The sequence below is a fragment of the Mchenga conophoros genome, linkage group LG3 (genome assembly GCF_057382185.1).
Source record: "Mchenga conophoros isolate Kocher_MC1m ecotype Shallow Benthic linkage group LG3, M_conophoros_male_GT1.1, whole genome shotgun sequence".
NCBI lineage: Eukaryota > Metazoa > Chordata > Actinopteri > Cichliformes > Cichlidae > Mchenga > Mchenga conophoros.
In genome coordinates, this window is record NC_140528.1 from 4,751,230 (window position 1) to 4,778,443 (window position 27,214).

General features: G+C 45.0%; 2 protein-coding genes across 2 annotated transcripts in view; both read left to right on the forward strand.

Annotated features, from left to right (window-relative positions):
• The window catches only part of LOC146577051 (uncharacterized), a 36,058-nt gene extending 12,328 nt beyond the window's left edge, over positions 1–23,730 (forward strand). Inside the window, exons 4-5 of the mRNA XM_085267618.1 lie at positions 22,246–22,576; positions 23,717–23,730. Of these exons, the coding sequence (XP_085123744.1) occupies positions 22,246–22,576; positions 23,717–23,730 (345 nt within the window). The remainder of the gene's footprint in view (positions 1–22,245; positions 22,577–23,716) is intronic.
• LOC146577050 (protein NLRC3-like) overlaps positions 1–27,214 on the forward strand; it is a 324,292-nt gene that overhangs the window by 65,862 nt on the left and 231,216 nt on the right. The window lies entirely within an intron of this gene.

Genomic DNA, 27,214 nt, shown 5'->3' on the forward strand with positions numbered 1-27,214 from the left:
ACACTTCAACTGTGAGAGACAGAATGTGAAAAAAAAAAATCCATGAATCCACATGGTAGGATTTGTAAAGAATTTATTCGTAAATCAGGGTGGAAAATAAGTATTTGGTCAATAACAAAAATACAACTCAATACTTTGTAACATAACCTTTGTTGGCAATAACAGAGGTCAAACGTTTACTATAGGTCTTTACCAGGTTTGCACACACAGTAGCTGGTATTTTGGCCCATTCCTCCATGCAGATCTTCTCGAGAGCAGTGATGTTTTGGGGTTGTCGCCGAGCAACACGGACTTTCAACTCCCGCCACAGATTTTCTATGGGGTTGAGGTCTGGAGACTGGCTAGGCCACTCCAGGACTTTCAAATGCTTCTTACGGAGCCACTCCTTTGTTGCCCGGGCGGTGTGTTTTGGATCATTGTCATGTTGGAAGACCCAGCCTCGTTTCATCTTCAAAGTTCTCACTGATGGAAGCAGGTTTTGGCTCAAAATCTCACGATACATGGCCCCATTCATTCTGTCCTTAACACGGATCAGTCGTCCTGTCCCCTTGGCAGAAAAACAGCCCCATAGCATGATGTTTCCACCCCCATGCTTCACAGTAGGTATGGTGTTCTTGGGATGCAACTCAGTATTCTTCGTCCTCCAAACACGACGAGTTGAGTTTATACCAAAAGTTCTACTTTGGTTTCATCTGACCACATGACATTCTCCCAATCCTCTGCTGTATCATCCATGTGCTCTCTGGCAAACTTCAGACGGGCCTGGACATGCACTGGCTTCAGCAGCGGAACACGTCTGGCACTGCGGGATTTGATTCCCTGCCGTTGTAGTGTGTTACTGATGGTGACCTTTGTTACTTTGGTCCCAGCTCTCTGCAGGTCATTCACCAGGTCCCCCCGTGTGGTTCTGGGATCTTTGCTCACCGTTCTCATGATCATTTTGACCCCACGGGATGAGATCTTGCGTGGAGCCCCAGATCGAGGGAGATTATCAGTGGTCTTGTATGTCTTCCATTTTCTGATGATTGCTCCCACAGTTGATTTCTTCACACCAAGCTGCTTGCCTATTGTAGATTCACTCTTCCCAGTCTGGTGCAGGTCTACAATACTTTTCCTGGTGTCCTTCGAAAGCTCTTTGGTCTTGGCCATGGCGGAGTTTGGAGTCTGACTGTTTGAGGCTGTGGACAGGTGTCTTTTATACAGATGATGAGTTCAAACAGGTGCCATTCATACAGGTAACGAGTGGGGGACAGAAAAGCTTCTTACAGAAGACGTTACAGGTCTGTGAGAGTCAGAGATTTTCCTTGTTTGAGGTGACCAAATACTTATTTTCCACCCTGATTTACGAATAAATTCTTTACAAATCCAACATGTGAATTCATGGATTTTTTTTTTCACATTCTGTCTCTCACAGTTGAAGTGTACCTCTGGTGCAAATTACTGACTTCTGTCATAATTTTAGGTGGGGGAACTTGCACAATCGGTCGCTGACTAAATACTTTTTTGCCCCACTGTATGTATGCAAACACGCATTGCAACTTCATATCTTGTGCGCGTTTTTTTTTTTTTTTTTTTTGACAGCGAATGCGCACCTGCGGACCACTTATGTGCAGCCCCGGTTATGTAGCTCGTCATATTGCAGCCACAGAAATTCTTTTGTCCATGAAACCATAAAGCTGCACTTTCTTTTTGCCTTATAGTCTGATTTGTCATAACTTTTCCGTTTTGTGGTAAACTTTTCTTTGGCTGTCACTTCTTCACCCTGACCTGTCTTATTTGGCTCAGCAGAACTAAAATATATATCCTGCTGCTTTTACACACACACACACACACACACATAACGCTCAGTGATTATCTGCGCGAACAACCTCTCACATGTTTAAGCTGCGGGAGATTTCACTTGTCATGTTTGCATAGTAAGCTAACGATTAATAAGACGATGTCAGAGGAATTGGTGCAAATTATCATCACTCACAGATCAGTACTGTCGCTCTCTATACACAGTTCGCGCGATTGCAAAGTGAAAGCAAAAAACATGCGCAAATTCAAACGCGATTTCAATATGTCACATATTGACAGTGGCTCACCGATGCCAATGACATAATTACCCAGCTACATTTCCGAAAGAATGCAAAAGCATTGACATATATTTTTCCTTCCTACAATAGCCCGACGGGCAGGGAAGAGATAGATTTTGGTAGCCCGACTGGAAAAATCGCTAGCCCCAGGACATCGGACTAGCAATTTTGCAAGCCCTGTATCTGATTGAGGAATCACTCATCTTTGGAAAAGAGAGTTTATTACAGAGAAATGGCTCTTTCCAAAATAAAAGCTATACTATACGCTTCTTCTGGGCTATATTCTCAGCAGCATATTGTAGCGGGTCAGGGCTGTTCGGGATTCTGTTTGTACAGTTATGTTTTGTTTATGTTGCCATAGTGACGGGTGACGCCCTCTCACTGCGACGGTGTGTCCTTCCGGGGTCAGAGGGCGCCCTGTGTGTTGTTGTTGCTGTGCGGTTGCCGCGCTGAGCAGTTAGCTAGCGGCAGTGTTCTTCGGCAGATGTCAATAAACGGCTGTGCTCCCTGGCTAGCTCACGGGAAGCAAGACCAAACGACACCTCCGTCTCCTCCTTGTCTGAGCTCGCCACATTGGTGTCAGAAGTGGGATGATGGTGGCACCCCATGTTCTGACCCGAATGACTTTCCCCCTGCCGGTCGTGACCGGCTGGTGCGCCAAAAGAAGGCACCTGGACATTTGCAGGACTTTGTGTGGGGTAATGGGGTCGTCGGGGACGACTGACCCCTTAGGTTGGGGCTATGTAGCGGGTCAGGGCTGGTCGGGGTTCTGTTTGTACAGTTATGTTTTGTTTATGTTGCCATAGTGACGGGTGACGCCCTCTCGCTGCGATGGTGTGTCCTTCCGGGGTCAGAGGGCGCCCTGTGTGTTGTTGTTGCTGTGCGGTTGCCGCGCTGAGCAGTTAGCTAGCGGCAGTGTTCTTCTGCAGATGTTAATAAACGGCTGTGCTCCCTGGCTAGCTCACGGGAAGCAAGACCAAACGACACCTCCGTCTCCTCCTTGTCTGAGCTCGCCACAATATTAAACATATCAGGTCCCCATAAGGAAAATCATGTGCTAACGGCTGTCTAAATGACTCGGGTAAAGTTTGTAGCATGCATGCTTGTTGTTTTTGTCTGCTTCCACTTGTCTTTGCACTAGGATGATGTCGGAGTAAATGTGCAGTCATATTCGTTGTGTTCCCACTAGTGCTGTCAGCGTTAATCTCGTTGAAATGATGTTAACACCACAACACGGCAAATCTCCGTTAACGAGCTACCCCTGATCGCCCCGTGCGTGGGGCTAGACGGCCAACACGTTAACGAGCCAACTGCGCTAACACACTAGTTCCCACCCATGTAATTGAGCATTGCGTGGCACATCCAACATACTGTTTTACTTTAGTCCATGACACGCTTACCTTCAGGGTCATACGTCACATGAAAACCAAAATAGTTCCAAACGCCAGATCTTTTATTTATTTTATTTTTTTGTCCCGTTGGGTCTTTAGCCATCAGAATTGTTGTCTTAAGGCCAAGAAAAATGCCAAGCGGATTTATTTTACCAAGTGGATCATCATGGCCTTGCCATATTGGTCCATTTGATTGACCTTTATTATAAATTAGAGATGGCACGATACCACTTTTTTATGTCCGATACCGATATCATAAATTTGGATATCTGCCGATACTGATATGAATCCGATATAGTGTTTTTTAATCAACAAAACTGTTTTTTAAATATCTTGCTGCATTTTGAAAGTCTGCAAGTTCATAATCAAGTTTAAAACAACAACTACACTAAAACTATTCTGTTATACCTGTATATAAAAAAATATTTCATAGTTCAGCAATACTGATCAATCTAATAGGCAAGGCAAGGCAAGTTTATTTGTATAGCACAATTCAACAACAAGGTGATTCAAAGTGCTTTACAGAGACATTAGGAACAGAAACAAATAAAAAGCATGATTTAAAATTGATTAAAACAAGCAAATAAACTAACTAACTAATTAACAAACAAACAAACAAAACAGTATATAAAATCAAAACAGATAAAATCAGAACAGTAGATAAAATCAGTAGTTAAATGTAAGTTTTGAAATTTAAGCTTAAAAGTGTGGATTTGGTGCTTTATTCAAATGCAGCTGAGAACAGGTGAGTCTTCAACCTGGATTTAAATAAACTGAGTGTTTCAGCTGATCTGAGGCTTTCTGGGAGTTTGTTCCAGATATAAGGAGCATAAAAGCTGAATGCAGCTTCTCCGTGTCTGGTTCTGACTCTGGGAACTGATAAAAGACCGGATCCAGATGACCTGAGGGATCTGGAAGGCTCATACTGGGTCAGGAGGTCACTGATGTATTTTGGTCCTAAACCATTCACAGCTTTATAGACCAGCATCAGAACTTTAAAGTCTATCCTCTGACGGACAGGCAGCCAGTGTAAAGACCTCAGAGCTGGACTGATGTGGTCCACTTTTTTGGTCTTAGTGAGGACTCGAGCAGCAGAGTTCTGAATGAGCTGTAGTTGTCTGACTGATTTTTTTAGGTAGACCTGTAAAGATGCTGTTACAGTAATCAAGCCTACTAAAGATGAATGCATGGACTAGTTTTTCCAGGTCCTGTTGAGACATCAGATCTTTTATCCTTGAAATATTCTTGAGGTGATAGTAAGCTGACTTTGTTATTGTCTTAATGTGTTTTTCTAAGTTTAGGTCTGCATCCATCACTACACCCAAATTTCTCGCTTGGTTTGTGGTTTTTAGATGTATAGATTGAAGTTCTCTGGTGACCTGTAATCGTTTTTCTTTGGCGCCAAAGACTATTACCTCAGTTTTGTTTTTGTTTAGCTGGAGAAAATTGTGGCACAACCAGTCATTGATTTCCGCAATGCATTTACCAAGAGCATGCACAGGGCCTTGGTCTCCTGGTGACATTGTGATATATATTTGTGTGTCATCTGCATAGCTGTGATAGTTTATTTTGTTGTTGTTTATAATCTGTGCCAGTGGGAGCATGTAAATGTTAAACAGAAGGGGTCCCAAGATGGAACCTTGGGGAACTCCACATGTGATACTTGTCTGCTCAGATGTGAAGTTACCTATTGATACAAAGTATTTCCTGTTTTCTAAGTATGTTTTGAACCAGTTTAGTACAGTTCCTGAAAGACCTGTCCAGTTCTCCAGTCGTTTGAGTAATATGTTGTGGTCAACTGTATCAAATGCTGCACTGAGATCCAGTAAAACTAGGACTGACATTTTTCCACTGTCTGTATTCAGACATATGTCATTAAACACTTTGGTCAGAGCGGTTTCAGTGCTGTGGTTCTGTCTAAAACCTGACTGGAAGGCATCGTAGCAGTTATTCTGTTTTAAGAAGTAATTGAGCTGTTGAGAAACTGCTTTTTCAATGATCTTACTTAAAAATGGGAGATTTGAGATCGGCCTGTAGTTGTTCATTTGTGTCTTGTCAAGATTGTCCTTTTTCAGTATAGGTTTGATTACAGCAGTTTTTAGTGATTCTGGAAACACACCAGATAATAAAGAAAAGTTGACGATCTGTAACAGGTCTGACTCTAAAGTCTTTGAGACCTTTTTGAAAAAACTTGTTGGCAGGACATCTAAACAGCAGGAGGAGGAGTTCAGTTGACCTAAGATGTCCTCCAGGTCTTTGCTGTTAATCGGGTGAAACTGTTTCATGGTGTTTAAACAGTTTTTTGGTGGACACAGTACATATCCTGGATCTGCTGTTGATGTACCAATTGCTTGTCTAATTTTTTGGATTTTTTCTGTGAAGAATTTGGCAAAGTCATTGCAGGCCATGGTCGAATGAAGTTCAGCTGCCACTGGCACAGGAGGGTTTGTTAGCCTGTCAACTGTAGAAAATAAGACCCGAGCATTATGGCTGTTTTTAGTGATGATGTCAGAGAAGTAGGACCTCCTTGCACTCCTCAGTTGTAAATTATAATTGTGAAGTTTCTCTTTATAAATGTCATAATGAACCTGGAGGTTTGTTTTTCTCCATCTGCGCTCAGCTTTCCTACACTCTCTTTTTTCATTTTTCACCAGTGTGGAGTTTCTCCATGGAGACTTTTTCCTTCCAGAGATAACCTTCACCTTAATGGGAGCAATAGTGTCCATTACATTTAACATGTTAGCATTGAAGCTATTGACGAGCTCATTGACTGACCCTCTGGGCAGGTCAGGTGTTAATGGGAAGACCTGGTTAAAAATTGCACTACTGTGTTCAGTTATACACCGTTTTGTGATCACTGTTGTTGATATATTTGTGTGGGCTGAGATTTTACTTTCAAAGAAAACACAGTAATGATCAGACAGGCCCACATCAGACACAGTAACCTTTGAAATGCTCAGGCCTTTGGAGATCAGTAGGTCAAGAGTGTGTCCTCTATTATGTGTGGCCTCTGTTACATGCTGAGTCAGCCCAAAGTTGCCCAGAGTGTTACTCAGGTCTTTAGTCCCTTTGTCCTGAGGGTTGTCCACATGGATGTTAAAATCCCCAGCAATAATTACACAGTCAAAATCAACACAGATCACAGACAGCAGTTCACTGAGGTCATTAAAAAAGTCTGTGCAGTATTTGGGAGGCCTGTAAACATTAAGAAACACAACTTTGGATGGGGCCTTCAGCTGTAAAGCCACATATTCAAAAGACTGAAAAATTCCAGGAGATAGCTGCTTACATTGAAATGATTCATTAAATAAGACAGCAACCCCTCCTCCTCTCCTGCTCGCCCTGGCCTCACTGATAAAACTGTAGTTAGGAGGGGTCGTCTCGATGAGAACAGCTCCACTGTTACTTTGGTCCAACCAAGTTTCAGTTAAAAACATAAAATCAAGGCTGTGCTCAGTGATTAAATCATTAATTAAAAATGTTTTCCCAGCTAAAGATCTAACGTTTAATAAAGCCAACTTAAGTGTTTTAGAGGTATTACTTGTCCCCTCGTGTTTGGGAGCAGTCTGTGGCACACAAGGTATGTTTACTATGTTTAAAGATCTTTTAGAGTGCACCTCTCTGTGTTTTGACCAGGCCACATGTCTCCTTCTGTCACCTAAAAGTACAGAGATTTTAAAACCTTCTAGTAAACAGGGTCCCAGCTTCTCCTGGGAAAAGTCACCACTGCCATAATCCTCATAGCCCGGACCCTAAACACATCACACATCAGACTGCGGAGACAGAGCGTGAAGGTGGTAAAGAGGAACTAAGGGGGGCGAGGCTGGGCAATGTGACTTCGATTGCTCTGTTGAGGGTGGGGCTCGATGGCGAACCTTTGGCCGCTCTGGTGGGGGGTTTATGGGGGACAAAAAGGGATTGGGACGGGGGGTAGATCTGAGCCCAGCATTGACCCGCTCCATCATCTCCTCAGTGAATTTCAGGTGTGGGGGGGAGGGAGAAAGGGAGGGGGAGGAGGGTGATGGCCTGTCAGGGGTTTGGGGGACTGGGGAAGGTCGTGGTCCCTTGTCCCGGTCGTTGGTGTTGTTGAGAGAGTTGGAGGCAAATAGGGACCCCTTTTCTTGCCTTTCTGAGGCTCTTCCCGGGTGGGGGCAAATGGAGCTCCTCCTCAAGGTTTCTGCTGGGCTTTGTCTGTTCTTGGAGTACTGTTTGTTCCTCTTTATGCGATAACTCCTCGTTTATCTCAGCCTTGGCACCAAGCACAGATGGATAACGTATGGAATAAAACAAGTTGGAGGTTTAATAAACTTAAACCTACACCATACTCCCTATTCTGGTATTTTAAAGAGTACTTAGCGTAAATATTAAGCAACCTAACTAATAGGGTTCCAACTCCCAGCAACAACAAAAATAAATAAATAAAAAATAGGTAACCACCCCTCACGCGCCACCCCATGATGCTTAATCGACGTAATCAGCCTTAATTTGATGCAGTGTGAAAAAAAAATGCACAGAAATCAATTATTTTTCAAGAAATATTAAATAGATTCAACATCTTTCTTCAACAAAATTGCAGACTGCACAGATGGTACCTTCCCAAAGGAAAAAGTACTATAGCTTACTAGGGTATATATATTAGACTTAATAGTCACTATATACAGTAATTGACTTCTATTCATTTTACATCAAATTAAAACTTTGGGTGTCAGATAATTATTTATTAAAAGCTAGACATTTTAAATGAGAATAAGAAAGAAAAGTATGTCTTTGTGCCCCCTTTTCCCAGTTAATGCCCCCCTGGTTAAACTTTGCTAGATTCGCCCCTGCACAGTTACCAGCCGTCAGCTACATAGAAAAAGATCCTGGTGTAGAAAGTAATATTAAATAAATTGTAACAACAGCTTATCAAGCTTAAACGTGCTGCTGTTGTTCAGCCGCTGGTTTCCTCTTTCTGGTGCAAAGTGGGCCAAAAACAAACAAGAGAGACGGACTCGCGACAGAAAAGCCGATCAGCTGATCATTGAGCAGTTTCACGATTGAAGTAGCAGCCGGAGAGCGAGAGGCAGTCGCTTGTTAAGCTTAACTTGGGAAAGCTTTACAAACATTCAGAGATGGACTTACACACTTGCTTCACTTCTCTCGGGGATAACTTTGTCGGAGATGAAATGCCAGGTTGCTAGCGAAGCTCCACATGCTATCCAGACCACCGACGGTCCCGCATGCCACAGCCGCTCTATCACGTGATGCATACTGCTCCGACGTGCTAACGTTCTGAGGCGAGTTACGGCGTGTTGCAAGTTTTGTGAGGTGCTTTCGTGATATTTAATGGATCGGATTACATTTTTTTATTTTTCTCCGATATCCGATCCAGTAATTTAGGTCAGTATCGGACCGATACCGATACGTAATATCGGATCAGTCCATCTCTATTATAAATATGAATTTATTTTATTTTCAGTTGCTACAAATGGGACAGACATGACTGGGGGATAGGACAGGGAGAAAGAATGAAAGAAAGAGAGGGAGAGAAAGAAAACCAAAGGGGAGAAGAGACGGTGAGAAGGGGTGGAAGAAAGAAAAAAAAAAACACAAACAAATAAAACACCTGGGTCACCTGTATGGAGGGAAAAAAACAGAAGAGAAAGCAAACAACAAAGAGCAATATAATAAAAAAACAGCACAATCACAATAAACTAGCTAGCCATAGATATCAATAGTTACTAAATAATAAACGATATTGTGCAGCACGCAAGATAAACAGCGCACAATGTGCTTTGAGGCAGCAGCCAAGAAAGCTGTAGTCCGCGTCTGTGAATATCCGTGTGTACACCTGTGTGCATACCTGTGTGGATCAGCATGCTTGCATTCCAAAGGTTTCTCCATGTAACGATCTGCTAGGGAGTGTGGGGAGCCACAGCCCTGTCCTCCAGGGTATGAAGCAGGTATGGAGGAGATCAAACCTCCAGACATCCAGAGGCTCCCAGAGCACAAGAGACCAAGGAAGACCAACAGAGGGGCAGCCGCGCCACTGTCCCAGTAAGAGCTGAGGAGAGTCCCAGATGAGGGCTCACTCAGCAGCCGCGGAGCAGAAGCCAGGGGGAGTTGCAGTGACGCGCCCGTGAGCTCCGCCGGCAGCCAGCCGTGCCTGAGTGACCGAGCCCCAGGCTGAGAGGCCGGGGGCACCCCACCTTCGAAGTGGCCCGAGCGAGCCCCAGGCTCCAGGCCCCGATAAGCGGCCGCCAAGGAGTGAGCCGGTGTGTACCCGGATGCCCACCCCCAAACACAAAGAACCACCAATGCACCAACACCTGAGGGAGTCCACCACCGGCAGGGGAAATGGTGGTGGTGGAGATAGGCCTCCAAACCTTGGAGGGCCTGAGATGTCCCCAGAGATGTGGCGTCTGATACCCAACCTGACATATAGACACAGACATACAGGAACACACAGACACAAACATCCATTCCCACCCTCATGCTCTCATATGCACTTACTCCACACTCAACCAATGTGGTTGGGACATAAAGAGACGCTGTACACACTCCCCAAGCGTACTCTACGAACCAGGTCTAGGTACCCTTGCCCCTGGAGGGGGGAACTGCACCCAGACCCAGGTGGTGTTACCCTTTTCCCTGTGGTGGGGAGAGGCAGACCGCCCCGACTCCGCAGCAGCAGGGAGGCCCCACACTCCAGACTGCAGTCGGACGGCCAACTCCTCCTAGCCCCCCCGCTCCAGCAGGCCGCAGAGAATGGGGGTGAGAGAAGACTCCAAGCCTCCCTCCACCCGCATCTTTGTAGTGTTGATGCATGTGTGTTCTAAGGTGCATTTAAAACCCAGGAGGGCATGGAGCTACCTGCCAGAGAGCAGCAGGTAAGCGCATAGTCCCTCCTGCTAGCCCTCAATGTCGCACGTGTATTTAAAATTGAGAGGTGGGCAACGACGCCAGGGGTGAGGTGTACAACCCTGATGGTAATTTAGACTCCGTGTATCGTGCCCACCCCCAAGATCCTATATGTATGTGTAATGAGAGTGTGAGTAATGTGATTGTCTAAGATGTGGGATAAAATTGAGGCAGAGGCAGCCAGAAGGGGACAGAGGGGTGGGGGGTAGCCTCCTCTGCACCCTGGTGACATACCCCTACTCCAAGGCCCTGCATGTGTGGGTGGTTGTGGTGGAGCGGGAAGAGGGAGGCAGCTGGAGATGGGGAGCGAAGGAAGGGAGGGGCAGGTGACCCCTCCCCGGGGCCAGCTCCCCCGCTGACCCCAGTAGGCACTCCCATACTCCGCGACCCGCCAGGGAAAGGGGGCCCAGGCCCATCCAGACCGGGACCCAGCGCAGCAGCGCCCCCCAGCCCCGGGACAGTCCACCCAACCCCACCACAGAGAAAACTGCACCCACCCCACCATCCACTCATCTTCCAGACTACATGAGACAATAGACACCCAGGCTGAGATCTTCCTCCACCTCTCCTGTATCTCCCCCTCCTGCAGAGAGTTCCTGAGGAGAGGAAAGCTCCTGCAAGGTGTGACAATCTCCCCCACCAGTTGAAGAGCCCCCCAGGTGGCTCGACGCACCGGCGGCACCCTGCGCCAGGGATGGGCCCCCATGCACCCACCCGCCCTCAACCCCGGCAACACACCAACCAGGATCCAAGGCCCCGAGGCCCGGCCAGGGCCCCAGCCCAGAGACGGAGCGCCCCCAGAACCTCACGCCCATCCCGGACCCACCCAGGGGCAGCCAGGCTACCAGGTCAGTAACCCACGTCCGTCAGCAAAGACCCTCCCTTAGCCCCGCTGCACGCAGCCACGAGGAAACAGTCACCTGAGAGCCAGAAGAGCCCCCAACCGGACATGACCGCTACCCCGGGTTGAGCCCCCCAAGGAAGATGCCTCCGGGGAACCCCCCGACGCCCTAAGCCTGTCCCTGCCCCCACACCAATCACAACAGTGAAGGCGGGACCAAACTATGACCCCCCCCCCCCCCCCCCCCACCCCCACTAGGTGATGGAGCTGATCAAAGGAGCCCAGAGCAATTGATCTGATGTGGTGGCCGAGGCTGTATCAAGACTAATGTAATCTAATAGATAATTTCTATATTGGTTAGAATTAAGATTGTTTTTATTTTTCCATTTCATGAGGACAGTTTTCTTGGCTATGCATAGGGCAGTGAAAACCATATGGGCAATATTCTTTTCTGAAGTGACATTATCTAAGCTGCCCAACAAACACACTAAGGGGGAAGTTGGAATGTTACATTTCAGACATTTTGATAAGTCTTCACATATCTCGCGCCAAAACTTCTGCACTGGTGGACAGAACCAAAGAGCGTGAATGTAATTGTCTGGTGTATTGCCTTGACAGTGTGAGCAGTTGTTGGAAGATGTAAAGCCTATCTTGAACATCCGATGACCTGTATACTGCACTCTATGTAGTATTTTGTATTGTATTAATTGCAGACTGGGATTTTTAATCAATTTAAAGGTTTTTGAGCATACCTGAGACCAGAAGTTTTGGTCTAAACTGACTGATAAATCTGCTTCCCACTTTGCAATAGGAAGTGATATTGATTCATCTAATTTAGAAAGTGTTCTGTATATTTTAGATAATAATTTGGGGGATTTAAGAGTAAGGAAATGTGCCGCACTTGGTGGTGTTTGTAATTCAACTTGACTGAGGTTAAATTTCTTTTTTATTATGGATTTAATTTGTTGATATTCTAAAAATCTTTTCTTGTTGATCCCATATTGTGCAACTAGTCTGTCAAATGGAATAAATTCTGTTCCCTCTAATGTATGTTCTAAGTGTTTAATTCCTTTACAACTCCATTCTGGGAAATTAATCATATTATTGTTTTGTAATATGTCAGGGTTATTCCAGATAGGTGTACGTTTGCATGGGATTAATGAAGACTTCGTTATTTTTAGAAACTCCCACCATGCTGTCAGAGAAAAGCTGATGTTGATACTTTTAAAGCATTCATGTCTTTTGATGTTTGAGCTAATAAATGGTAGGTCTGAAATCTCTAGATCCTTGCATAGTGCCTGTTCAACATCTAGCCAGGGCTAGTCTAAGAAGGTATGTTTTAACAATTCCGAGATGAACTGAAGCCTGTTGGCTAAGAAGTATTGGTGAAAATTAGGCAGTTCTAATCCTCCTCTATCCCTTTTTTTTGTAGCATTTTTAAGCTGATATGCGGGGGTTTATCTTTCCAAAGGAATTTGGAAATATATGAATCCAGAGATCTGAACCAATCTTGTGATGGTTTGTTAGGGATCATCAAAAATAAGTAATTTATTTTTGGCAAGATCATCATTTTTATAGTGGCGACCCTTCCCATGAGTGATATGGGTAAAGATTTCCATCTAGTCAGATCGCCTTCTACTTTCTTTAGAAGTGGGATGTGGTTTAATTTAGTTAAGTCTGAAAGCTTAGGAGAAACATTAATACCTAAATATTTAATAGTTCCGGATTGCAGTGGGGCAGAGGAAGTATTATGGAAGGAGCAGTTAATGGGGAGAACTGTAGATTTTGGCCAGTTAATTGAATAATCTGAAACTCTTGAAAACCAGTTTATTAGAGTAATTACCTCAGAGAGGTTGGTTTGTGTGTTTTGCAGAAAAAGCAACACATCATCCGCATAGAGACTGATTTTATGTTCTATGTTCTTACATTTTAGGCCCTTAATTGTTGTAGCCTGTCTAAATGCTGCTGCTAGAGGTTCGATAAAAATTGCAAAAAGTGAAGGAGAGAGTGGGCATCCCTGTCTGGTGCCCCTCAGGAGACAGAAGCTGGAGGATGTCTGGTCATTTGTTCTGATACGAGCTGTTGGGGAATTGTATAATATTCTTATCCAGTTTATGAAAGAGTTTCCAAAACCAAATTTGTGTAAAGTTGCGAATAAAAATTTCCAGTTAACTCTGTCAAATGCTTTTTCTGCATCTAGAGATAATATTATGGTTTCGATGTTTTTATTGTATGAGTAGTCTATTAAATTAAGTAATCTACGAGTGTTTGTTGAGGAGTGCCGACCTTTTATGAAACCAGTTTGGTCAGGATGAATTAAGAGGGGGGTTATTTTCTCTAATCTCTTTGAGAGAGCTTTGCAGATTATTTTAAGGTCTACATTTAAAAGAGAAATTGGACGATAGCTTGAGGGAAATAAAGGGTCTTTGCCTGGTTTTAGCAGGAGACTAATGTTGGCAGAATTCATGTTTGGTGGTAGTCTGCCATTTTCCTCGATTTCCTGCAACATTCCATGGAATACTGGTGCCAGAATTGTCCAGAATTCTTTGTAGAATTCTGCAGGGAAGCCGTCTGGACCTGGAGCCTTATTATTGGGCATACTTATCAGGGCTTCCTGGAATTCACTTGGCGTCAGTGGCGAATCCAGTTCCATTGCTTGACTGTCTAGTAATTTTGGAAGAGTAAAGTTGTCAAGAAACAGGTCAATTTCATTTTTAGATGGGTTTATTTGTGGTGAGTATAAAGTTTCATAGAAATCCCTAAAAATGTTGTTTATTCTTCCAGGGTCATATATTGTGTTCCCCGATAAATCTTTAGCAGCACATATAGTTGTTTTTTTCTTTCTTTATTTTTAACTGGTTAGCTAGAAATCGACCTGATTTGTTACTGTGTTCAAAATTCTGCAAGCGAAGTCTTTGTATAAGGAATTGTGTGTGTTTTTTTTTTATTAATAGTTTCATTTAATTCTAGTTTTGTCTTGCGTATTTTGTTCAATGTTTCCTGATCTTGGTCGCACGCGTAGGCTTCTTCTAGTGATTTGATGGTTTTTTCTAATTCCTGAATATATTTGTTTTCTTCTTTCTTTTTGTGTGATGAGAAAGAAATTATTTTACCTCTCATCACAGCTTTCCCTGCTTCCCATAGAACAGAAGCAGATATTCCGGGAGTGTCATTAAAGTCTAAATATGAAGTCCATTCCTTTTTAAAATATTTAATAAAGTCTTCATCTTTAAGCAGTGATGTATTAAATCTCCAGTTTTTACTTGGCGTAGTATTATTCTTGTGCATTAGTGTTAAAGATACAGAAGCATGATCGCTGACAGCTATAGGATGAATCTCAGTGTCTGAAATGTCGCTCAGCAGTGAGCTGCTGACCAAAAAATAATCCAGACGAGAGTAAGAGTGATGAACATGCAAGAAAAAAGTATATTCCTTACTGTTGGGGGGAAGGGAGCGCCATGCATCGCGAAGGCCAAAGTTGCTCATATACTGTTTGATTATATTTGTGGATTGCCAATTGCGCTGAGTTCCTGTTGTGTTGAGCCTATCCATTTCTTCATTTAGTCCAAGGTTGAGGTCACCGCCAAGAATGAGTGCGCAATCGAGGTGTTCAGAGAGTGTACTAAAAAATCCGTGGAAGAATGAGGGTTCATCAACATTTGGACCATATATACTTACAATACATAGTTTTTTGTTCAATATTGATAGTTTAATAATTAGAAATCTACCCTCTGGATCTATAACTGTATCGAGTACTGTAAAATTAACATTTTTATGTATTAAAATTGCTACTCCCCGTTGTCTAGAATTATAACCGGCTGCAAACACGTTAGGAAACTCAGGTGTTTTAAGTTCGTTTAAACCTGTGACAGGTCTGTGAGTTTCTTGTAATAAAACAACATCTGCCTGTAGTTTTTTAAGCTGGTTAAATATCTTTAACCTCTTTCCTCTGGTGCCAGCTCCATTTACATTCCATGTGACAAACCTCAGCATGCCCATAATTGTGTGTGTATGTCTAATGATGTACGCTGGGTGTTTCGTTTAGACAGGTGGAGAGAGTGTGGAAACATCCCTTGTTTGTAAATAGAAAGAGAGAGAGAGAGAAAAAAAAGTGTGGTGAGAGGCTCCATAAGTCTGACTATGTGTGTGAATATTCACTAATATGAACAAGCGTGGCTTGTGTTATGTGTCCTGCAAGTCTGTGCGTGCTGTGAGGCTGTTGTGAATGTGCTGCCGTTGAGCGGATGTGTTTGCGTGATCGTGGTGTGAAAATATGGAGAAATAGAGGGTGTTGTTTGTAGGTGAGTGGGGAAGTAGGTGAACACAGCAGTGAAAGACAAGAGAAAGAAAGAAACCACATGAACTGTGAGCAACAACAAAAAAAGGAAACGAAACAGAAACATTCCAATTAAAGTAATGACGGAGGGTGACGGTGTTATATCTGCTATGACATCCTACTGATATTACTAGGTTAAACCCATTTTAGAGGAGAAAGTGTGAATAAGAAAAGAGTGTAGCGGGTTCTTATCTGGAATCAATCAATCAATCAAGCTTTTATTCGTCACATGCAGGTTGCCCTGCAGTGAAATGGGACCCCCCCCCCCCCCCCCCCCCCGACCGTACATATATCAGAATCATAATCAGAATACTTTATTGATCCCTGGGGGAAATTATTTTTTGTTACAGTGCTCCATTTTAAACCAACATTAAGACAAGACAGACAATACACTAACTAAGAATAGTACAATATATACATATATATACATACATACATACATAAGTCACTCATAAATAAATAGTTGGAAAAGAAACGTGTAGTTGTAGCAGCAAACAGTGTGTTAAGTGGATGCGTTGTACAGGGAGATGGCCACAGGCAGGAATGATTTCCTGTGTCGTTCAGTGGTGCTTTTCGGTAATCTCAGTCTCTCACTGAACGAGCTCCTGTGACTGACCAGCATGTCATGGAGTGGGTGGGAGGTGTTATCCAACATTTTCTTTATCTTGGACAGCATCCGCCTCTCCGACACCACCTTGAGGGAGTCCAGCTCCATCCCCACAACATTGCTGGCCTTACGGATTAGTTTATTAAGTCTGTTGGCATCTGCGACCCTCAGCCTGCTCCCCCAGCATGCAACAGCATAGAGGATCGCACTGGCCACAACAGACTCATAGAAAATCCTCAGCATTTTCTGGCAGATGTTGAAGGACCTCAGTCGCCTCAAAAAATAGAGACGACTCTGGCCCTTCCTGTAAAGTGCTGTGGTGTTTTTAGCCCAGTCCAGTTTATTGTCAATGTGTACTCCAAGGTATTTATAGTCCTCCACAATGTCAACACTGACCCCCTGAATTGAAACAGGGGTCAAGTGTTTCCTGGTCTTCCTGAAGTCCACGATCAGTTCCTTGGTCTTTGCCACGTTGAGCTGCAGATGATTCTGCTCACACCACGTGACAAAGGAGTAGACCACAGCCCGGTACTCTGTCTCATCATCCCTGCTGATGCATCCAACCACCGCAGAGTCATCAGAGAACTTCTGAAGATGGCAGGTCTCTGTGCAGTGGCTGAAGTCTGTGGTGTAGAGGGTGAAGAGGAAGGGGGAGAGGACAGTCCCCTGTGGTGCCCCTGTGTTGCTGATCACCTTGTCAGACACACACTGTGGGAGACGTACATATTGTGGTCTTCCTATCAGGTAATCAACAATCCAGGACACCAGAGAAGCATCCACCTGCATCGCTGCTAACTTATCACCCAGGAGGGTCGGCCTGATGGTGTTGAAAGCACTGGAAAAGTCAAAAAACATGACCCTCACAGTGCTCGCCGGCTGGTCCAGATGGGTGTAGACACGATTGAGCAGGTAGATGATGGCGTCCTCAGTTCCGAGACGAGGCTGATAAGCGAACTGAAGGGGATCCAGGTGTGGTCTTACTATGGGTCGCAGCTGGTCCAGGATGAGCCTTTCCAGGGTCTTCATGATGTGGGAGGTCAATGCCACGGGCCTGTAATCCTGGGGACCACTGGGACGTGGCGTCTTTGGTACAGGGACGAGGCATGATGTCTTCCACATCACCGGGACCCTCTGCAGACTCAGACTCAGCATAAACAGTTTATGAAAGACTCCACACAGCTGGGGGGCACAGGTCTTGAGGACAAGGGGACTCACTCCGTCTGGTCCAGCAGACTTGCCTGAGTGAAGTCTCCTCATTTGCATCTCAACCTGGTATTGAGTGAAGGTGATGGGTGGGGGAGGGGTGTCAGGACTCTCACAGGAGGCAACATGTGAAGAGAGAGGCTGGCACAGTGGTGTGGCTCTGGATTCCAGGCTGACTGCAGGTGAGGTTGTGGGGGTGGGAGCAGACACTGTGGTGTCAAATCTATTGAAAAACAGATTCAACTCGTCGGCTCTATTCTCACCTCCCTCAGCTCCCCTGCTGTTGGTTGGCCTGAATCCAGTGATGGTCTTCATGCCCCTCCACACCTCTCTCATGCTGTTCTGCTGGAGTTTCCACTCCAGCTTCCTCCTGTAATTGTCCTTAGCCTCTCTGATCTTGTCCTTTAGTAACACCTGGACCTTCCTCACCTCCTCTTTGTTGCCCCCTCTGAAAGCCCTCTTCTTGTTGTTGAGGAGGGCTTTGATGTCCTTAGTCACCCACGGCTTGTTATTTGGGTAACAATGAACAGTCTGAGCTGGAACAGTGGAGTCGGTGCAGAAAGTTATGTAGTCTGTGATACACTCAGTAAGCCCATTGATGTCCTCGGCGTGAGGCTCACAGAGTGTTTCCCAGTCGGTCACCTCGAAACAGCCCTGTAGTTCTGCTAAGGCCTCCTCTGACCACCTCCTGACAGTCCTGGTGGTCACAGGTTCCCTCCTCACAATTGGCACATAGCGGGGGGTGAGGTGAATCAGGTTATGATCTGACCTACCAAGTGGGGGGAGGGAGGAGGAGCTGTATGCATCCTTGACGTTAGCATACAGTAAGTCTAAAGTTTTCTCTCCCCTGGTGGGACAGTCCACATATTGTTTGAATGTTGGTAGTGTATTGTCCAGTGATACATGGTTGAAGTCACCCGAGATCACAATAAAGGCACTCGGGTGCTGAGTCTGTAGCCGAGCTATGGCAGAGTGGATAGTGTCACATGCAGCTGTGGGGTTAGCAGAGGGGGGAACATAGACAGCCACCAAGATGACGTGAGAGAATTCCCTGGGTAAATAATACGGCCTGAGTCCAACAGCACACAGTTCAGTGTCCGGGCAACAAATCCTTTCTTTGATTGTTATGTTGGCAGGGTTACACCACCGGTTGTTAACTAAAACAGCAAGCCCACCTCCTTTCCGCTTACCGCTAGCGATGCTGTCCCTGTCCGCCCGAACAGTGTGGAAGCCTTCCACGGAAGCATTCTCATCGGGAATGTCCTGGTGCATCCATGATTCGGTGAAACACATCAGGCTACACTCTCGGTATTCCCTCTGACTCCGTACCAGTGCTGAGAGCTCGTCGATTTTAATTGCCAACGATCGCACATTACCCATCACGATAGACGGCAGACACGGTTTAAACCTCCTCCTCACTTCGAGCCTCCGCTGTCTCACCGTCACCTTTTTTCTTCTCTTCTGTCCTTGACCTCTGCATCCCCGATGTGTTTTCCTCCAAATTTCAGCTGGTACTTCTGCGGGCCTGGCCAGCGAGCCAGCCGGCATCAGGGCGATCAGCTGATCTCTGGAGTAAACAGTCCGTGCGTGTAGGAGATGTGCCGCGGTCCCGTTCCTTGATAAAAGTAACAGTTCCACGGCCACCAGAAGAACAAAAACTCTCTCAATCCACATGATTGAGTAAGAGATAGAAAACGGAGGAAAATACAAGTCAGGAAAAAACAGAATACGTAAGAAAAAAAAAGCTAAACTAAGAGAAAAGCAGGAGCGACTGTAACAGGCTGCACGCTGGTTGGCGCATGCGCACTAATATAACACAAACATTACATGGGGATACAGGTCGGAGATTGGTAGAATCAGAAAAACATTGAAATATACACTACAGTGGGGAAAGTACAAGAGGAAAAAAAGAGACCCCTACTCATGCTATGATTCCATGGTAGGACAGCATGAGAACAGGAAACAAAAAAACTCCTCTGCACAAAAAGCACATAAATGTCCACAGCACAACATTGTGAAGACATGACAAGCCACAGGGGTGGGAGGGGGGTGAGGGGTAATCCGAAGCGAACACAGCAGCCGCCCCGCACAGCGCTACCATTCCAGCGCGGCACGCAGACCCGCCGTGTTCCCTCGCAGGAAACAAGCATCGAAGGCGTTGGGAAGGGAGGGGGGATGAGTGCGTGCTTATCAGTGTAAGTGTATGTGTGTGCGTGTCCAGAGTTCAGCTGAGACAGTGTCCTTCGGCCTATCAGGCTAAGTAAACAGTCCTCCAGCCGATCCAGGTGTCCTTCATGGGATGGGAAGAATAGTCATCACACAGTCGTTATCAGGGAGTTTTTTTTGGTGGGCTCCAGCCTTGGGCCTGAGCAGCTGGCGCCGTGGTGTCCAAATGTAGAATATTGTTGATTTCTCCTTTATGCGAGCAGCGAATTTAGCACTCTGACACTGGGGCCTCGATTTCCCGTTGGAGAGCCGCGAGCCTCCCCATGATGGTATCAAGCTTCTGTTCCGTGGTGTTCTCGTTCTTTTGGTTCTGAGACCCCACAGCTGCAGTGAACCGTTCTGCGATGTTATCCAACTTTCGCTCAAGGGTGTTATTGTGAGCAGGCCCCTCTCTGATGTATCCCATCATACGCTCAATGGTGTTAGTTTGAGTCTTCACGGCAGCTGTAAGCGTCTCCAAGGTGTTAACCATGCTGCGTTCGGTGTGGGAGGCCGCGCCTCGTCCCATCGCTTCAATTCCAGCGGTCAGCTTAGGGGGGGTTTGAACAGCTGATTCCGCTCTCTTATTTCTCCGATAAGTCAGGGCCAAGCCAGCTCCGATCAGCAAGAACCCTGTTATCATGGTTCCGAATAGGTAAATATCCTCAGCGTCCTCGATAGACAGTCCCACCAGGCACAAGATCCTCCAGGTCTGCCACCCATCCATCGTGTATCCGGCAGGGAAAGTCCCTCCAGGGCACTCGGGCTCTCCCGAGCCCAGACTTCTCGTTGAGAAGAGGGTGTCAATAGCATTCAGAGACCAGTTGATCAAATCCATAATTCTCTGTTAGGTTTTAGAGAACGACAGTGAGAGACTATTCGAGGGAAAAATAGTGCACACGAGACAAGACAGGACACAAGAGGCTAAGCAGGGAAGATAAGGGGAAGGAGGAGAGGAGAAAAGTGCGACCGCCTTCACCGAGAGCCAAGAAAGAGAGTCAATATAACCACGGTGTGGTGCCGGGGTCGGTAGAGCTGTCCGTCCACGGCGATGACAGCACGGGAGCCTTTCTGGATGAAGCTACGTCGAACTGGGAACAGGACCTTGCATCGTTCCAGGATCTCTTTGGGGAACTGGTCGTTCACGCTGAAGTCCGTTCCTTTCAGCTCTCTGCCGCAACTCTTCACCTGTTCCTTCTGTTTGAATTGACCGAATTTGGCCACAATAGGCCGTGGTCTCCCGGTCCGCGACCTCACGCCCCCCAAGCGATGTACTCTATGGAAGTCGATGTTCTTTACGGTGTCCTCCGGCAGCTTCAGGTGGATTTTAATGAAGCTGTTCACCGTTGCCTCCGCGTCCTCTCCGGCAGATTCTGGAATACCAGAAAACACAAGACTATCTCTCATGCTACGGGCTTGTAGATCGATAACGGACTCTTTTATTTTTTTATTTTCAATGTTCAGCTGGGTCACGTTATCGGTGAGAGATTTGACCGACTCCCGTAGAGTGGTATTTTCAGCGGCAAGCGTTTCCACCTGCTGCTGGCTGAATTCCAGGGATTCTCTCAGAGATTTAAATTCCCGGTGTAAAATCTCCACCAAGGACAGCCTCGCATTGAAACTGGACAATCGCTTGTCGATTGACTCCAGGATGTCTACGATGTCTTTGCCGGCGGGCAATGTTGTACCGGGGGAGTCTGCCGGGCGACATCTCTTCGATGACGGCGTCTCAATTTTGGTCGGGGAGGATGCACTGAGGGCCTTCTTCATTACTAAATCTTGAAAACAGCGGTCGATGTAATCTTGGAGAGCGTCTAAACACCCCCCGTTGTCCTCCAGGGTGTTAGAGATGATAGAACAGATGTTGTTAGTTATATGACAATTGATTAGTATATTTGGTAATACTGAAGCTTGAAAAACCTTTGTTAAACTCTATGCTACCATTTGCTTCTTTTTTTTTTTCCGCCAATTCTCCGGCGTCTGACGTCACCTACAACATGGGTCGCTTACCTTACTCGTCACTTCCGTCACTTACTTTCCAAACGCCAGATCTGAATGAGGGTGGGGGAGGTTCAATTTGCCATGTTGCAAGGAGAGCTTAACTTCTGTCTCGCTAGCTTGCTCTGCACTCTTCATTCTGGCAATGCTGTCTGTGTTGAACGCTCAGTGGATCTGCGTTCGACAGTGCAGCCTAGGCGGAGTAGTCGAAAGCAGATTCACTGAGCGCTCAACACAGACAGCATTGTCAGACGGAAAGTTGATAAAATAAATTACAAATTTTGTATTGTTCGATACATATGCGTACGAACCAAAAGCACTGTATCGAACGGTTCAATATCGATGCGAGTATCATTGCACCCCTAGTATTTATATTGTTATCTTGTCATTTTAGCCTGACTGTTTGGAACAACTCTGCTCATTAAACTGTGTTAGCATGTTAGCAATTCTACTGCATGGAAAAGCAGCTCTGAGTGATTATTCAGATTTTCCTTTCAGTTATGATTTTAGTATTACTGTAGTATTATGGTGGTAGTATTGTAGTTATTGCAGCCCAGTAAACTGAGTGTGTTAACTGAAACAGTCAAATGTAGTTGGACGTCTGCAGAGATGCTCTTTATTTCAGGCGACGTTCAGGATACAAATGTTGAAGGACTGACTTACACTGTCTTTGTGTCTTTGTTTAGAAGCAGAGCGACACAGATGGATCCAGTTCTCAACCCTGTCATCACTGTGGTGGTGGGAAAGCCTTTCATTGTGACCTCTGTGGAAAAACTTTCAGTAAGCAAAAGGCCCTAAAAGTACATCAACGTAGACACACTGGAGACAAACTGAAATACTGCAAAGAATGTGGGAGAAGCTTCACCACACCAAGAGATTTAAAACGACATGAACTGATTCACAGTGGGGTTAAAAAGCACCTCTGTGATCAGTGTGGGTCATCCTTCACCACTGCAAGGGACCTTAAATCACACAAACGAGTCCACACAGGAGAGAAACCACACAAGTGCAGACACTGTGAGAGAAGCTTCTCACAGTCAGATAATCGTAACAGTCATGAACGTGCACACATGGAAGGAAACTACAGCTGTGACCAGTGTGACAAGAGCTTCAGGAATCTCAGTTCATACTCTGCACACAAACGATCCCACGTTACTAATAAACTGTTTCACTGTTACCAATGTGCCCAAACATTCACCTCATTGTCTGCTCTGTGCAAACATCAGCGCGATCACTCAGGGCTGAAATCACTCCCATCACTGGATCACAGTGAATCTGAAGACACAGAAAGATCCTCTGGTTTCTGTGTCAGACTCAAAAAGCTTGAGATCAGGCTCCACAGAGTTCAGATAGAATCATTTAAACTTGTGTTGAACTGAACTGGTTGCTGGGCTGAACTTCTACATAATACAGATCTACATGGGATCTTCTTTTGTTTTTTACTGAGTCAGTTTTGTCCTTTTTTCTCTGTCCTGGTTTTGCTCGTCTGTAAATGATTGAAACTCAGTCAAATAGTTCATTGTTCTCCAGCAAAACGTTTTGGAAACTCATGTTTAACCTTTAAAACTCTGACATGTTTTAGCACACAAGGCTTCATCGGGGAGTTCACTCATGATTGGACCATGAGAATAAAGGTTTTTAGTGGTTTTATTATAAAGGTTTTATTATTATATAACAATGTTAATAATAATATCAATAACATTGAGGCACATTGTGTGGAGGAGGTTCAGTCATATCCTGATCATCCAGACAGATTTGATGGTTTTTATCCTCACCTGCTGTGTAGAAATGGTCTGACTGGTCGCTGTTACTGGGAGGTCGAGTGGAGAGGAAGAGTTTATATATCAGTGAGTTACAGAAGCATCAGAAGGAAAGGAGGCAGAGACTGTGTGTTTGGAAACAATGATCAGTCCTGGAGTCTGAGCTGCTCTGATGATGGTCCTCGTTCTGTCAGGCACAATAACAGACTAACATCCATCTCCTCCTCCTCCTCCTCCTCCTCTGTCTCTAACAGAGCAGCAGTGTATGTGGACTGTCCTGCTGGCACTCTGTCCTTCTACAGAGTCTCCTCTGACACTCTGATCCACCTCCACACCTTCAACACCACATTCACTCAAACTCTTTATCCTGGGTTTATGGTCTGGTCTGGTTCCTCAGTGTCCCTGTGCTGAGTGGAGTGTAAAGAGTGTCTCCTGTTACAGAAACACTCTGACTGTTGAACAGATAGTTCAGTCTGTACATGTCTGTCTCTTTCACTCACAAACATGTTTTCAGATTCATGGATTCAATCAGTTGATGTTTGAAACTCTTCTAAATGATTCCTTGTAAACTTCTTCCTCTTCAGTCACAAACAAACAGGAAGTGATGTCACATGTGTTCCTGTCCACACAGCAGAATGAGTCTATTGCTGACAGTGATGTACAAACAGAGTGAGCATTTCTGAGGCCCAAAATAAACTGAGTAGTTCACTGAATGAACAATGGACTGTGAGCTCAGTTCCTTCATCATTAGTATGGATTATATATGTATATGTATTATATTAGTATCATATATATCAGGTGCTGCTGCTTTCAGTCATTGTGCAAATGTGCTGTTTGTAAGCTTGTAAAGCTGCAGTCAGCTGAGACTGAAGAAGTCACCTGATCAGTGAGCAAACGTTTCTGAAAACGTCCAGATGAACAGAATCAACCTTTTGGGATCAGCCAGCAATGCAGCATCATTGTTGTTCAGCTTCAGAGGTTTGCAGGAATGAACTGATGACCAGAAACAGCTGCAAAGTCCAAGAAAATACCAGCTGGAGTTCAGCTGCATTTGAAGAAGTCAAAGAAAAGTAAGGATGGCAAAGGGCGACGTTTTCTTCCAAAGAGCTGCAAACATGGTCGACGCCTCATTAGAAGAATCATCTGGACATTTGTGAGGAACTCTAACCAAGAAAGCAACGTCACACAGATCCAACAGACAGTTTCCATGACTGCAAGTGTTGAGTGGAAAAATGCTACATTGCATTATTGCATCCTCTCACCACAGGAGGCGCTGTTGGCACCACTGATTGCTGATCAGCTGTTCTCTGATGATCTGATTGATACTGTGAATAACGGGACTCACTGAACTCTGTGACACAGTGAAGATTACAGAGTTTAACTTCACCCTTTAAGACTGACCACAGAACCAAGTCCGCCAGAGCTTTTGTTATATTTTTACATGCTGTGGAGCCATTTGTGGGAGCATTTCAAGTTGCTATACATCAATACAACTGTTATAGCCCTAATTTTAATAATATGTATGCATTAAGTCCATAGTAACTACATAAACTGCAAAAACAACCTCTGCTCATCCATCTCTGTGTGTATCAGGATACATTTGGTTCATAATACACAGAAAAATCAGAGTTATTACCTGTAATAAATGTGAAAGATTCCTGCAGTGATAACCAGGCAGGACTGAAACACATCCAAGCTGTCACCACGGTAACAGCACCGCCCATCCACAGGTGAGGGGAGGAGCAAAAAGAGGGACTTTGACCATTTTATACTAAAAACACTCAACTAATGTTTCTAATATGAAACAAATAAGCCCACATTAATGTGAGCGTTTATTAAATAATAATAATGATGATTTCCTCCTGATCTCATTTCCACAGCAGAGAAAACTGTGGTGTATATTGAGGTGGAGGGTGTGGTCTGTGGCTCAGGTGTAGAGTGAGGGTGGGGTGCACCACAGCAGCATGCTGGGACTGCTGAGGGTGGAGGAGGGAGTGATGATGACATCAGAGCTGCAGCACAGAGACCAGTGAACACACAGTCTGTTCATCTTTGCATAGATACAATATACAGCACAATATTGAATGACAGACACGCTGTGGGAGCTTCCACAGATACACTGACGTCAGCATCCAGAGTCCTCCTGCTGCTCCCCCCTCAGAGCCCCGTGATCAGCACCAACACATTCAGTTAGATGACAGAGTCCAGCTGCAGCTAGAATCAGCTCCCCTCTGTGAACAACAGCACAGCGTCAGTGTTTCACACTCAGTGAAAGGAGGAAACAGCAGAAGAACACCATGTGTGCTACGTTTCCCAGGACACACTACAAACTGCACAAATACAGAGCAGCACGTGGAAGGACCTGGAGCTGCATTTACAGAGCTGCAGACAGCGTGATGTCCTGTATGGACAGGTGGAAGGAACCAAGTCCTCAGCTGGAACACTCGTGTTTGTCCACAGACAGGAAACACAGCAGGAAACTTCCTCACAGAAGTGCAGCTCATGGATAACACACTTCCTGTCAGTCAGAATGAGGCTGCAGCCAAACACAGAAAGGTGTTTTTGTCCAGATGAGCCCAGAGAAGAAACACGAGTGTTCACAGACATCAGAAGCTCAGAGAGGTGAAACATGAGGTTGGAGTCCTCGTCAGCATCCAGAAGAGCTGCTGTGAAACCCTGAGTACTCATGACAGACTCTGATGGCACAAACACATCATGATTCAAACAGAAAGACAAACATGGAGCTCCTGATCCTCCTGCATGAGAACAAGCTGACATGAGCGCTGTGTCTGAGAGTGTCTCCCTGTCACAGTGACAATAACACAGCTGCTGCTCACAGTCATTAAACTGACCTGAGGTCAGCTGTGCTCCTTACATATGAACCATGTGACCTCACATCAGTGCTGTGGATGACTGTAGTCATAGAAGAGTAGAGCTGTAGCAGGTGGTGTGAGGAGGAGGTGGTGTATTCTAGTTAACGCAGTACTGAAACACTCCAGCAGAGGGCGCTGTTAAGTCCTTATTGTAACACAGTTACTGTGTGCAGTTAGACTTCATACATAATCTGCACTTATTTCCATCAGACATGCTGTCAGTAAATGATTGGTTTCTATTGATTCTACTTCCTGTTGACTCGTTTGATGACAGTGAAACAATCACAGCTGATTGTGTGATGATGTAAACTGTCACTGTTACATTCAGTGTGTGTGACATAATGTTAGTGCAGGCTGATAACAGCCTGGTTCTGTTAGAAACACATGAACGTGTCCATAGATCAGTGTGTGTTTAACATGAGAGCTTCAGCCCTGCTGATGTGTTAAATAAAGACATGCAGGAAAACTGATGAGACTCTGAAATAACTCTTTATATTTATAATGTAACTCTGCATCAAAAGAACAACAAAGGATCCCAGACAGGTTTCTGTGAACAAAGACCATTCTGATGTTTCTGTGTTTCTAACACTTTGACATTATTAGTAAACAGACTGCAGTGAGCAGCATTTATAAAGAGCTTCTATATAAAGATATGACAGCTGTTTGACAAGTTTATCACTCTGTGTTTGGACCTGATCAGTCCAGCTGTTTACTTGAAACATGTTCATTTACCTGTTCTGTTATATTCATGTTCTTGTCTCTGTTGAAAACACATTTTAATGTCCCTCAGATTTTTCTCCCAGATGAATAAATATAAAAATGACACAAACTGACTGCAGCTACTTTTTGTCCTTTCTGTCAAAAACCTTCATGTGACTCATGAGAGACACGTTTCAGCTGTTTGTGACAGATCAGAGGCCAACAAGTCATTTATAACACTTTCCATCATTGTTTAAAGTTCTCAGTGTTTCTGTGTTGCTGCGTATAGGATCTCCCAGCATCATCACTGTGCTGTCCAATCA